This window comes from Hermetia illucens, chromosome 4 (genome assembly GCF_905115235.1).
Source record: "Hermetia illucens chromosome 4, iHerIll2.2.curated.20191125, whole genome shotgun sequence".
In the NCBI taxonomy this organism is placed as follows: domain Eukaryota; kingdom Metazoa; phylum Arthropoda; class Insecta; order Diptera; family Stratiomyidae; genus Hermetia; species Hermetia illucens.
Window position 1 is genome coordinate 133471726 of NC_051852.1, and position 14326 is coordinate 133486051.

Genomic DNA, 14326 nt, shown 5'->3' on the forward strand with positions numbered 1-14326 from the left:
CTACAAAAGAAAATAGGACTAAATGCTGACATGATGCACATTCCCCTAAGCCTTACTATTCTTGTAATATTGTATTGCCTTATTCTCACCTAGCTCGTCATTGAAAAGAGCAGTTTCCCTGAGGGCGGTAAGTAATTTTAATTCAGAAGAAAAGCGAAATACCTTACATCTTTGTCCCTGTTTATAATACCTATCGCATTACCTGGGTCGTCGGTTGTCACGAACTTTTTGCGTTTTCGATAGATAACTTTCCTTAGTGGGTCAGTCTAGAGGTTATTCCAGATGCCCGTCTCCTCTAATTTTCACCTTTTTGAAATTATCAAGATTGAAACCGGTTGAAATTGACTTTGACTATTTTTCATTGTCCCATTAAATATTTTTACTGCTCCGTGCGAAAACAATTTTTTTCAATTCTGATCTGATTGGTTTATTTTATTTTTTTACTCCAGTCATACAAAAATATAATAATTAGCTGAACGTACCACGGCTTGGGAAAGCTTAGTAATACCTTCTATAATAGTAGTGGAAGCAAACACGAGTGCATATTTGTTATTGACACTTCTAATTAAGGTAGAGATACCTCCACCAGATTCACACTGAATGCAGGAATTCTCTGTAATTGCTACATATGTCTGTATCTATCATTCATGTCCATACATCTGCCTATGATAATGATACTGGGGTTTCGGTGAAGCGTGAAAATAAGGTCTCTGCTTAATAATTAAATGAGTACCTGAACTGCACTTGAAAGCAATAAGAACGAATAGGCCACAGAACTATTAAACTTTATTGAAACGTTTGATGTTATATTCATGTTTACAGACTATAGTATATACGGGTAAGTATGGTGACAATATTTATTGAAAATTAACACGTAAGCTCTTAATTTTCGTGGTAGTAATTTTTAAATTACCGCATACAATATTTGACAAAATAATTATAATTTTTTTGGACACTTCTCTATTGGCACACATTTTCCTCCAGGTGATAACCTTGCGTAGTTATCAATGCAATAGCAACCATCTGGACATCGGAAATAATTAATCATGCATGGCTCACCCAAGGTGTCACACTCGGATTGGCAGTTCGCCCCACATTCAAAGTAAATTTCATTGGCCGGGCACGATTTTTTTCCTATCACACGTTAATAGATATTAATTAAAATCAATTTAAAAAATCTTTCGCTAGGAGGTACTGAGTTACCTGAAGTAGGACCTGCAGAAACTGCTAATAAAGCAGACAAAACCAAAGCGATTCCCATGTAGAAATTCATATTGAGTGTAAGTCGCTTGTGATATTATTATATTATCGATTATATAATTTGTAAGTTGTTTTCCGTATGAACGATAAACACTGACTGAGAACTCGTAAATACAAGTTCTTCAGAACACCTGTTTTAATTTGCTTAAGCGAAAATCAACAACAATCTTGTTTTTGCTGAAAGATGATCAAGATGAGATGACTCAGAATTATATTAAGATGGATGAAATCTGAGATTTTAAACAGGTAAATAGGCGAAATCGAATCCACTCTACAATTTATATCTTTCAAACAACCTTTGACTTGAATTAGGTTCAGCCAATTAAATCTCATATCTCAACGAGGATCGCAGTAAACATGTCAAATTGAGAAGCAACAATAACTTCTTAAGGAAGCTTTGAAAAACTACGGAAATATCAGTGCATATTTCACTATTTGTTAGTATGATATTCTTCGTCAGACGGCACTGGTGCTATAAGTTTCTATAAATGTATTGTGTGCCAATTTGACTAACTTTATTAATTTTTGCCTGATCCTGTAATATGCTAGTCAAACACTTTTCGCAAAGCAAAATAAAATTATTAGATAATTAATCAAGTTCATTTAGAAAGCATTCACTGCGACCGATGGCGGACTTGACGCGTTAGATACAGAGTCAAATCCCAGGAAGTTCAGCGTATGTGCGCCGTGACAAGAGAGAATTTGTTATTACGCTTGTCAGGAAAGCGGAAAATGCCACAGATTGCAATGATTTCAGGAATATATACCGCACCAAAAGAGCTAGTATGTGGTCGCAAATCTTTCGTCCTACGAAGGACGTCAACGTCGACTTCTCGTCCACCTGAGCTTCATGGCCCGCTGAGCTTCACGGTCTCCCCGCAGAGTTATTTATTGCTACTGCTAATCCGCCGCTTCTACTCGCTCCGAAATCTTGAGAATTCATAACCCTTCCCACAAAGAAGGGGGTGATCATCAAGACCCCAAAGAAGGGGTCTCGTCTTGAATGTGACAATTCAAACCCATCTCCAAAGCTAGATCGACAGAGGGCGGGCTGGTTTCTGTTCGTAAGTCTCCTGCCACATCAACACCTACGGATCATTTTGGAACAGTGCGTGGAATTTAGATCTTCGTTTCATCTACTCTCCATCCATTTCGAAAAGACTTTCGATAGCGTAAACCGCGAGTGTATCTGGAGTATGGAATGCACGAAGAACATCGCAGAGAACAACTATTATCGAATCAAAATAGGGCGCCGCGAAAGCGAAATGTCACATGCTGCACACATGTAAAATTTTAAAGGATTTTAAGGTCCAAAGTGAAGTCCGCTAGTGCTGCATCCTGTCACCAATATTATTTCTTCTTGTTGTCGGTGACATTCTCCATGCTGTCTTGTCCGGAGGACGTGGAGGAGCTCAATGAACAATGATATCTTTCCTCAAATATTTTGACTATTCTGATGACATCTGCTTCTCTGCTCTGCTTCTTTGATTGGCTCACGGACCTTGGCCAAACGGCTCTGGATTAGGAAAGAGAGGCAACTAGAGTTGGGCTGAAGATAAGCACCAACAAAACCACATAAAGACGTAAAGAACCTGGAGCCAGGTTCTCTCCTCCGAAAAATCATGTTTATTGGGATTGAAGGGTTTCCCAGTACTGAAAGCAGTTGTTGTAATCAATTTTTGAGATAGTTTGGCTCTGGTTATCGTTATGAAACAACCTACAGACACTAAGTATACATAAATGGGGGCATTAACCCTATAGAAACGTAACAAGGGATGGTCGAGCTTCACCAAATGAACAGTAAATGGACGTGGTTTTTATCAAGAAAAAAGGATAGTATTCGTATGGGTGATCACACTATCACTTCAAAGCCTGAGATCAAGTATCTGAGGGTATTGACTGCCGCGTAATGATCGGCACGAGGCTCGATTTCCAGAGACAACCAGACTATGCTTATAGGAGACCTGTCGCTCGCATCTTATACTGAAGATTCGCTTGGATATGCAGTGCGACCTGCATTCAAGAGTCATCGTCAACGGATTGTTGGAGGGGATGAAGATTGACGCAGTTAAATCAGCAGCACTCGAAGTGAGCCTAATTCCAATGGCCTCGCATTGGTACAAGCGCTCTGGATCGTAAGAAGCTGAACCAACAAAGAATTCCTAAGCAAATATTCCAGTTTATCCCACAGTGCAAGAAAGACAAACCACTAACAAATCCCCGAAGCTCAGAAAGTTCTAGCCAAGGAACATAGGAGCCCACCCTCGCTTAGAAAGTTGGAGGGCTCTCGGACGGAATGAGACCATAGAGCTGCTACTTCATACCCGATTCCCCATCTAAGGTTTGGTTCTATTGTGTCGTTCCAGGCGCTTAGTAAGAAATACAACAGAATCAAGCTTATGTGGGTTTTCCTATGTTATGGTTCCCAGAAATCGATTTTTTCATTTATATAAATTTTGAAGCAAGATATGTTGGGAGTATACCCCAGAAATTTTAGACTGGAATTCAAAATATTTATCAAGTGCGTACAAAAGAAAAACTTTGAACGCATTTTTCTCGAGGCTACATTTTCGTAACTGGTGGGAAGCACATCTTACATTCTGCTATTCTGATCTGGCTGAAATTTTTAGACATTAATTCACACACATATTTTTATTAGTAATAAATCTATTTTTATTATGGATTTTCAATGCGAGAGGCGCTATTTATTGAAAATTTTTCTGTACAACTCCGTTATTTAGGAAAGTAATATGATAATGGTGGTTCAAACGATAGTAGCAGATGCCAAGAATAAGAAAACTTTTGAACTTTTGATTCCAAATACTGCAAATGGAGTTGTACTTCCCACCAGCCCACCACCCTTTTAGATTCTGCCGCATAAAACAAATGTAAATGATTATCAAATTTATTTATTCAAAAAAGTTGTATCATAACCGAAGACCGCAATAATAACATAAAAGGATTGGAAAAATCGCCATTTTTTATTGACAAAAAAATTTCAAAAAATATTGAAATATTGAGCGCCAGATAGGAAAATTCCCTTAATAGGATTCGGTGAACCATATGTGCCCTTTGCAGCATTGCCCGGTAGATGCCTTCCTGCCCCCTTTCCCTCCGGAACCTCCACATTAAATATATTGTAGCGTTCAGTACTATCAGAATATGTGAGTTAGGCCGTTGGGCAGCGAATCCCTGCACGCATAGTAACATCTTCGACGAAGTACCCCTGGAAATCTGGGCATTTGGATGGACTACGCCACACGCAAGCCAAGCTTCGCGAGGAATTTGACTTTCGACTTCTTAATCAGAGCGAAGTACATAGCTGACTGTTTAGCTTATGATAACGTTTCATTCATCAACATATCAAAGGGGATCCCTAGAGTCGGTGCAGGTGTTTCTCGAATACACCCAGCACAGCCGAGCCTCACAGTCCTCTAAGATTCGCCAGTGTATTCCAGCCGGAGGTACTGGCAATTCTGGAAGACTGTCCCCAAACGTAACATACCGATTCTGACAAGGCTTTGTAGTCAGTGGCGATATCCACCAGCCAAGTGGACCGGTACAGGGAACTCCTAAAGAGTCGGGCCGATATTCTCATGGTCACCCTCTTTTGGGTTTTTGGTCACATGAACACTGAGGAGAATGAGCATTTTGAGGAACTAGTCAATCAATCTTCCCAGTCCTTCGGTGGGCATAGTCTGTGTCCCGCTAGCAACTGCCAGGAACGAAATTTACTCGCACTACCTATCAGCCGCTAATTTCAGGTAACGAAAACTCCCCACTTTAGACAAATCGAGGAGGATTTGGCCGGCCCATGACAACACCTGATCGCAAGAGTTCTTAAGGCAGATGCATACAAACACATACAAGATTACTGAGAGGAGGAAGACACTCTCAGGGACTTCCTTTACGATGGCGCAGCTCCAGCTTGAACCATTCGGCAGACACTAGATTATCATCTCTTTGAAAACCTTAAAGATATCTCTAGTCGAAGATTGCTACTACTACCCTTCGTAGATGCTAAGGGACTTCGCAATTATTGCATCAAAACGGCATCAAATGAAACCGATCTATACATATATTGAAAATTCTGAATTTGAAGTGGGGAGTTTTTAGCTTGAAAAAATCTAATTTCGAAATTAACAATTCTGAAATTGATTCGGAAAATTTTCATGTCACTTTGCAAAGTTCTGAATCTAGTTTGAAAAATCCTGAATTCGGTTTGGAAAATTCCAAATATGACTTGGAACTGAAACAACAGTTGAAAGTAAAGAGAATATAAAAGAAGTCAGAATCTAGGTGAGCGTAATACTGATCACATTACCTATAGTGTACCCTTAAGGTCTTCAATGAAGCTTATCCCTATAATAAAACAGAATGGAAGTATATCGGAGGAACAATGCGTGCTCCTCAGTCATATACCCTAAAGATTGTGGTTAATCTAGAGAAGAAGCAATTAGAGGCTAAAGATACGTAACTAGTACGGAAAAATAATACCCTCTAGTCATCCTTGAGGTAAATAGACCTATATGGTTGCTAGAAACTCAAAATTGTTGTTGGATCCTGATAATGTGCTGCAGCTAACCTATGACTTTCAGTGAAGCTTCCACTATCCCTGCACTGTTCGGCCATCCTTACATCATAAATGTATTCCTTTTCCACAATCGCTTCCGCCTTCTCGTCTACGAGAATCTAACCATATGCCTACGAAGTTTTGTCATTTGTTATTGCCTCAACCAGAATACCCCTATAACACGATGCAGACATGAGATGATGAAAGTTTGGAGCTTTCCACGAACTTAAGCAGTACAGAGAGAATATTGGTGTTCAACAGTCTTCACTTGATGTTGATATTGAGGTTGTTGCATTTCAGGATTTGAGACAAAACCAAAAACGAATTTAACACTGTTCGACGGTGCTATTTAGAAAAACAACACTACCTAGATAGACAAATCTTTCGACGCCTCCGATGTTCTGTTTATTACCGAAATAGGATCAGTGTTACAACCAGCTAGATTGCTTTGCTTTGCATTTACCTTCACTCCAACAGTACTTGTCTCCTTTACCACATCCGGAGCCATTTAAATGAGGTTCAAGAGTTCATAGTTGGTGTATTTGGGAAAATTGGACGCAGTCTAGAGATTGCAGGATCTCACGAAGTAGTTCCGCATCTATTATCTAGCCCGGCAGCTTTATTCCGTTTGAGCGCGTTGGCGGCGTAGAAATTTTAGCCTCTGTTTGAAGTAGCAGTTCAGTTCGTTTGCTTCTAAATCCACAACCATTTGACTGAGAGCCAAGATGGGAGGAAGAAGATATCATCACAATAGTTGAGTTGACATAGTCCACTGGACTCCTCCATGTCCTCCAGTTGTAGAAGTTGTAGAAAAAATGCAACCCTGGCGGATCGCTTTGAATTTCAAATTCCCTCGAAATTTTACACCAATAGAGCGTGTTACTTCTTACGCCATCATAACTGTTAATTTTCCTGGAATACTTCTCCTGTGCGGGGTAGTAAAGATACCTTGCAGCTGTCAAAACTCTTGAAGTCAATAAACAGCAAATAGAGCGGTGATGTATACTTCGCAATGACGTAAAGGTCTTAGCGTGGTCGGTACCATGGAATTCGAAGCTGAAACTAGCTTGCTCACCGTTGGCTAAGGTTTCATGGATTTCTCTCATGCGTTCCAAAATAACTTTGGCTTACATCTTCGTGACATCAGGAAGGACAAAGTAGGATATCATGGGAGCGTTTTTATTTCAGGACTGGGTATCACTTCGACTGACAATTTTGCCCATACGCGCGGTGGCGTTACGAATTCGTTGGTATGTATTTGGATTTAATTCTATATTACGCAGACTATTCTGAAAACGGATGATATATATATGGCTGTCCTTTACCTTTTAGTGGGGTATGACGCATCGATTAACGATTACCAGAGATGCAACCATCGCATCCTCCTTAATGCGTCACCTATCCACGTACAGGTAACAGGCCTGTGCGCCGAACAAATTCTTCGTTTATAATTGTAGCAGGCTAGCATTCTTCACTGATAACGCAGATGTTGAAACTGTGCTTCCTGAATATACAAACTGATCAACGTCTGCGATGTTCAGCCCATTAATGTTAGTAGGAAGAGTACGATGACCCATCAGACTGAGAACCTTGGTTTTCTTGCTGTTTATCTTCAGTCCTCTCTTTCCAAATTCAGGTGGCTGAGGAAAGATATCATAGATCACTGAACTCCTCTACGTCCTTCGGATAACATAACGTAAAGAACGTCGACGATAGCAAGGATCGATGACTGAATGCAACTCTGGCGGACTCCGCTTTGGACCTCGAATTCCTCAGATTTTACCTCTGTGTAGCATCCGACATTTTGTGCCATAATATGTCTCTCTGATTATAGTTATAAGTTTCCCCGGAATGGACCTCCTCCGTTGAGCATCCCAGATACACTCCCTTTTCAGGCTATTGAAACCTTTCTCGAAACCAATGAAAGGCAGGTGAATCGAAAAGCTACTCTGCAAACTATTTGAAAATGATCCGTAGGGCGTTGATGTGGTCAATGTAGGAGGATCCGAATCGGAAACCAGTCTGCTTTCTGTCAATTTAGTCTTCCAGATGCTCTTTGATGGTAGCTGGTATGCCGGGTAAGAATTATTTTAGGGATGAAAGTATCGAGAATGTGGATTACGTGTTTTAAGGAGAAATACTGCGGAGATCTCTTGTAAACAATCTACACCGGAGGATTTTTTTGTACAAGATATCTTGAAGGATATCGAGGGGAAATGAAGTTCTGATAATTGTGTGTCGCACAATTTCGACACCTACCTCCTGAATTACTTTGGCGGAGTGAAGAATTGTGCTGACTATAGTATCATTCTATGGACTGCGGTTTTGAGAAAGTTGGATTTGAGAGAGTCGAAATCTAGAATATAGCTTAATAAGACTTCAGTTCGCTTTATTTCTAAAGTCAGGTGTTGTCTCCAGCCGGCAAGTGAATCCACTCAGGGGTTAAATGTCTAGGATGAAGGCTGGGGGTCACTGATGTTGCAGCATTTGCATCTGTCCATTGATATCAAACTGAGAGGTATGTAAGTCTGGGGTTCAAGCCGCCCTTAAAATTACCTACCATGATCTGGCAGTAGAGCGGGGTTCGCTCGTATCGTATGATTTGATAGTGGAACTGTCATTCGGGCCAAATATTTAGGACAATTGACGGAGAGGATGTATATGAAGCTAGACAGATGCAGATAGATCTATAAATCCACTACCACCACAATTGATATAAACATCAATTCTGACTAGAGAGAATTTGGTAACAGAAAGTTCGAAATAAGAATGGAAGGTGTACGAGATGATAAGTATTCAGTGCATCCGAGACGTAAGGAGGCGTAAAAAATAGAAACGCATACAACGAAAAATAAATAATATGGGTTGATTGTGGCAAACTGGACATCAGATTAGAATTGCGAATATGTAACCTACACTACAATTTCCTCCAATTGTAGGAGCCTTCAATATTCGCTAAATATTGGGCGTATGTGTACATATGTACACTGTCAGATACGAATTTTTGTAGAAAAATATAAAGCAATTTATTGTATCAGAAGATGAATGTGCCTTGGAGCACGGAGTAGTCTTTAATCGGAAGAAACAAGACGTATTCCATTTTTCCTCAATTTTTTCTGGAATTAAATTCATTTATATAGAATTAACTTAATTGAGTTTGCAACCGATTCAACTTGTGAAATCACGTCCATTTCATTGTGTTTGAGAATTGACAACTTAATCCAAACCTCCCCTTCTACGTATCACACAACTTGTACACTAATTTCATCCTTAAGTGTCTTGTCCCACACCGAAAACCAACTGCTAAACCCACCATCAGATTCACCACCGGATTCACCACAGCAACCAAACTTAACTAACGTGGCAATGTCACATTCTAATTAATGTGAAACAATAAAACCACTCACCGGCACTAACGACCTCTGCCAGAGCGGGAACCATATCCTTTCGTACACAAATTCACAAAACTTCTCCGCAAATTAAGTTTGTACCGCAAAAGTTTAGCAATTCATGAAAAAAGAAAAGTCACTAAACCAAGACCGAAATCTTTATAATTAGAATATAAGCGAGATACATATTTCTTCTTAATTAAAACTGGCGAAAATGCGACCTATGTTCAGCTTAATTTTTCTTAAAAAAAAAGACATTGTTTGGAAAATTTTAGGGTAATTGGGGTAGAGCGTGCCTTGGCAGAGCTTGATAAGTTGATATTTATCACTTTCACTTGTGAAAGAAAAGAAAGGAATAATCGAGGGAATATAAAAAGGTTCGCATTGTCGAGGAAAGCTGCACTGCAGTCTCTGGATAAAGACTGTACAAAGCATATCTTACGCAGCACTGGTAGCGCTCGTATCTGCATTCCGACATAAATATTAGATTCTCCGAACCATTTTCCTGAGCACCGATGAAATGTAGTAGTCTGGCATTTAATTACTTGCGAACGTTACAGATGAAAATTTAATCAAGCGTAACTATCCGACTTTGGGCAATAACCGCAATGATTCATTAAAACTTTCCCCGATTATTGTCCAAATAGGAGTACAACCCAAATAATACAGATACAGGCCTTATAGCTTCAGCACATGTTTCCAGTCCCTCAGTGCAGACACTTACACGAATCAATATTAAAGTTTAACGTCTCCTTCGAGGACGACTACAAAACTTGTTCGACTTTGATTCCCCGTGGATCGCTTCCCATTTAATAAATGTCTTCCAAGAATGCTCGTGTTCGTTTGACTTCAACAGGATTAGCGTCATTAATCATGTAACCAGTCAATTTTTCGGAAAATTAATGATTATATTCGAACTGTTGGAAATGTCTAAACATTAGATATTTCATGTAAGTTTATGTTAAGCCATCTGAGACTCGTTCAAACGTTTACAAGGACGATTATGTTTTCAAGTGGGCTTTCATTCCCTGTCGTCAACCGGAATTCCGGAATTTGTTGGGCCCCTCAAATTCAACTAGACAATGCCGACCTTGATGTAGTATTATTTGTAGGCAAAGTTAAATTCATTGTCCTGAAGCAACTTTAAATGGTACGCGCTCCTTTACATCTGAGTAAGAAGTGAGTTAGGAAGGAGAAAGTGAAAATCTTCTTAATACGGACCTATGAGTAGGTGATATGGTTTACAGCTCAAATATGATAGTTTTGAAACTTCCATAAACTCAGAAGGGGTGAATCTGTGCACCTTCACTTCACTCCCAACCATGCATATTTACACCAACTCTTCCTAACCACGTATTCCTGAATTTTATGACCCACTGAAGCATATCATAGAAAAATCCTGACGCAACCCTTGTTATCATTTAAGTTCAAAAATCAACAAGGAGAATCTATTGCTCGGGGGATTATATTATAAGGTTTCCACCTACATCAAAAGAATTTTGCTTTTTATCTAAGAGCTACCTTATTTGCCCCCCCCACTTGGCTTCAAGGCGGCCTTGTTTGTTTAGAATTGCCTCCATTATAGAAAAGAAAAGGAAACTGAGCTGTGCTCCAAAACAAGCACGATACACTTGTTACGTTATATAAGAGGCTTTGGATGGTTGCAAAGTCAACGACTCTTATTTTTGATGTATTCATCGTGTGGAAAGAGCGTAGTATTTGGAAATTGAAGGAAATCTTGCAATAAATCGAACGTGATGTGAAGACCAAAATGAAATGAATGGTGTCTTAAATCTGGGATTGTGCATATATTGTTTACTCAGAGTCAAGTCGGAATATCATGTTCAGGAGGGTCCGCACGGAACCAAAAATAAATTTTGTGCTCAATAGGTTTGTATTATATAATATTTAGTTAAAACAAAATATCAATTTTCAGGATATAAGTGGACCCATCAAGTTTAAAAAGCTAATTGTTTTTTTTTAAACATTTCCTTTGAAGATACACGCATTTCCTTGAAGATTACTTTAGACAGTGAAAACTACTCTGGATCTTTTTCTTTATTTGCGACTTTCAGTTTGAGGTGTCAATCCTATTGCTATTCCCTTCCCTGAGTACTTTATCCCATCCTGGCTCCCTAGTAATAAAAATATAGTTATCATCAAAATACTATAAGCATACCAACGCCTGTGTCCAATTAGGTGTGTCTTGCCTAGCGAATCAATGCTGGCAATAGGAAAGCACTGGGGTGTGATAGTTTTCTTAGTCTCACATCAAGTTGATAACCTGCTGAAACACGGGCTACCGGTAGTGTTAAACAAAGAGAATTTTGTTTTCTATTGTTAGAGATCAGACAAGAGGCGAATCACCTATTCGAGGGAATGCACATTCGGATTTCAAAGTAGAAAGTTTTGCGGCTCTTAGCGAATGGTTGTGGGATTGATCCGAGCAAGTCGTGTTTGTATTTTCTTTGAATTAATGATTTCGCAGGAAAATATGACGTGCGCTAGTTCTCAAAGGTTCTCAAGATATTCTCGTAGCTGTTCCGTCGATCTGTTATTAAAGGTTAAAGTGCTAAGTTGTAGTATTTGTGATGTATTTTCACTGACCGAAGAATATGATCGATTTCAGAGGCTAAAATTTGGCCACAATGGTAATGGTGTTGCGAAATTATCTGTATTAAGCTACCCTGAAATTCAAGCCTGTTATGCTTCGGCAAGCATGTTAAATTATTTCTGACGCCTGCGCGCTGAGTCCAGCCACTGCGGGATTTGGACTTATTTCATACGTATTTCATTGCCGGCGCGGTTTATAGCCAGAGGCAAAGGTCAAATTTCTTTGGTCTCCTGAACCAATTGCTCATAGTTCACCTTGTTCTCTACGTATTTCCGCTCAATGTTGCTATTATGGTTGATTACAACTTGAATTCTATACCCGAAGCGGAACATCTTGTCAACTAACAACACGACAAGCTTATTGTGTAGAATATGGTGATCAGTTAAACATTTTCTGCTCCCCATACATACGTGGCCAGTGAGATTTGAACCGCAACCTTCCGGTATGACAGCCTAGTGCTCTAACCATTTAGGAATTCGAACTCTTCCGAACTGTTAAGCACTACCTGCACTTCTTATCAATAAATAGGACATCTTTCCATGATTAGCTAATACTTGTATGTAAGATTCTAATCAATCACCTTACAGATGTCATTATGCTCGTACGTGTTTTACACTGGTGCCATAACTGAGTAGGCGGAAATAATATGATCCGTCTCCTCCAACATCGAAGCACACTTTCTGTACTTGTCGTTCTGCACCCGCTCCCTCATTTTAAGTTTTCAATAAGCGCTGGAGGCGACCACGCTTACTAGATCCAGGACATAAGCCCCTTCATCTCAAAGCGTCCTCACCACAAAACCATCTATTCTATAAATAAGGATCAATGAATGACTGAAAGAGGCAGTTCACATCTTTACCGCGCATTGCCTTCGACTTCCATTCAACAGTCCGCTCTTGAACTGATTTCACCCAATTTAGAGGATTTATTTATTGATTAAAATAGAGTAGAGTGTCATACAATATAAGGCAATCGAAAGATTCCTGCTGTAAGTATGAGCGCGTAATAACTCGACTTGGTGGTGATGTTGTGCCGCAAAGTCAATCACGCCCCTGCCTACGACGTTTCAAGGTAGTTTCATCTATTAGGGCGTAGTAGGCCCAGAGGTTGACCCTTGAACGTTTTCCACATCGATCTTCGTCCGCAGTAATATTCTAAATTTATATATCAGTGGAGGGATAGCGGACACATTCAGTGACAACAGAACATCCATCAAATCATCAACTTCAACATAGTTTCTATGCAGAATACTTAGATACTTGCTGATCTTGGTCTTAGCCTGGATGTGGAGATCACTAATGCTATGTCCAGCATGCGACCCATGATATTTTTTGCAGACCACTGCAATTTAGCACTTATTTAGACAGGAATTTTGTCCATATACATGGTTGTACTTATTAACTATGCGCGGAAAAGATTCCTAAAATGGTGAACAGTACCAGCATAGAACTTGAGGCCCTCCTTGTACATCTAGCGGCCATGGCCTCTAGCTTCATTCTGTAACATATAAATGAATTCCCTTTGAAATTGCTTCATCGTATGCAGACTGGCTTTGAGACGTAGGTACCCTACTAGTTTCAGACCAATGCGATCTATAAGTCAGGGATGCGGGACGCGATCAAAAGCCTTGGCGTAACCGTTGTAGCATCTAGGTAGGTAGGTTATTGTAGGCCTTTAATTGCCTATCCCACAACTGCCAACCTGATTATGGTTGCCTTTTTGTGTTCCCCACACTGAACTAGTTTTTCATTCAAGACTATTCACCGTCAGTAAAAAAACAACATAAGAAGGGTACGATAACTAGATCAACGGAAAACCTTGGTTTTTTGAAATAAGAAAAACCTTTTTCTATTCGCTAGTGTTAATTTATTGGTCTTGCAAAAACCGATATTTCGGGTACCACCTGTTCCCTTTATCAGTGCTAACGAGGCATGTTAGCCTTGTTGTTCTTGCAAATACCGATATTTCGGGATCCACTTGTTCCCGGCATCAGTGCTAACAAGACAGCTATTTGCAACAAGACTTGTTAGTACTAATGAAGGAAGGATTCCCGAAATATCGGTATTTTCAAGACCAATAAATCAACACTAGCGAACAGCAAAAACAAGTTTTTTTATTATTCCAAATAATTTAATCGCTAGAAATATCGCGTATTTGCACTCAGATAAGCTTGGCTTTGTTGATATTGATGCATTTTCATCCTTGCTTTTTCACCACAACTATTTCACTCAGCTCGATCGCTCGATGGAAGTCCAAGCAGTTGTCATCTGAACAAAAACCCTTCCCGGGAAAGAAGATACTATTGTCATTTGAAGCCTTCTGCACCCTCGACGCAGCAAGATTATGTGTTGTTCTAACAACAGCTATTAGTTTCTGAAACTCCTTCCTGCATAAAGTTCTCAAAACGCACTAACTGCCTCTCACTGAAAGAAGGTGGTAGCAATTGTTGAAAAAATTGTTTACATCAACAAACTGGCTACTGAAGGGGAA

General features: G+C 39.7%; 2 protein-coding genes across 2 annotated transcripts in view; both read right to left on the bottom strand.

Annotated features, from left to right (window-relative positions):
- LOC119655987 overlaps positions 1 to 14326 on the bottom strand; it is a 247446-nt gene that overhangs the window by 150402 nt on the left and 82718 nt on the right. The gene's annotated exons all lie outside the window — the stretch shown is intronic.
- LOC119655988 (chymotrypsin inhibitor Ani s 6-like) lies at positions 770 to 1369 on the bottom strand. Its single transcript, XM_038062226.1, has 2 exons — positions 1204 to 1369; positions 770 to 1134 (listed from the first exon to the last, which is right to left on the bottom strand). Exons 1-2 carry the CDS (start codon positions 1271 to 1273, stop codon positions 938 to 940), a joined length of 267 nt encoding a protein of 88 aa, XP_037918154.1. The 5' UTR covers positions 1274 to 1369; the 3' UTR covers positions 770 to 937.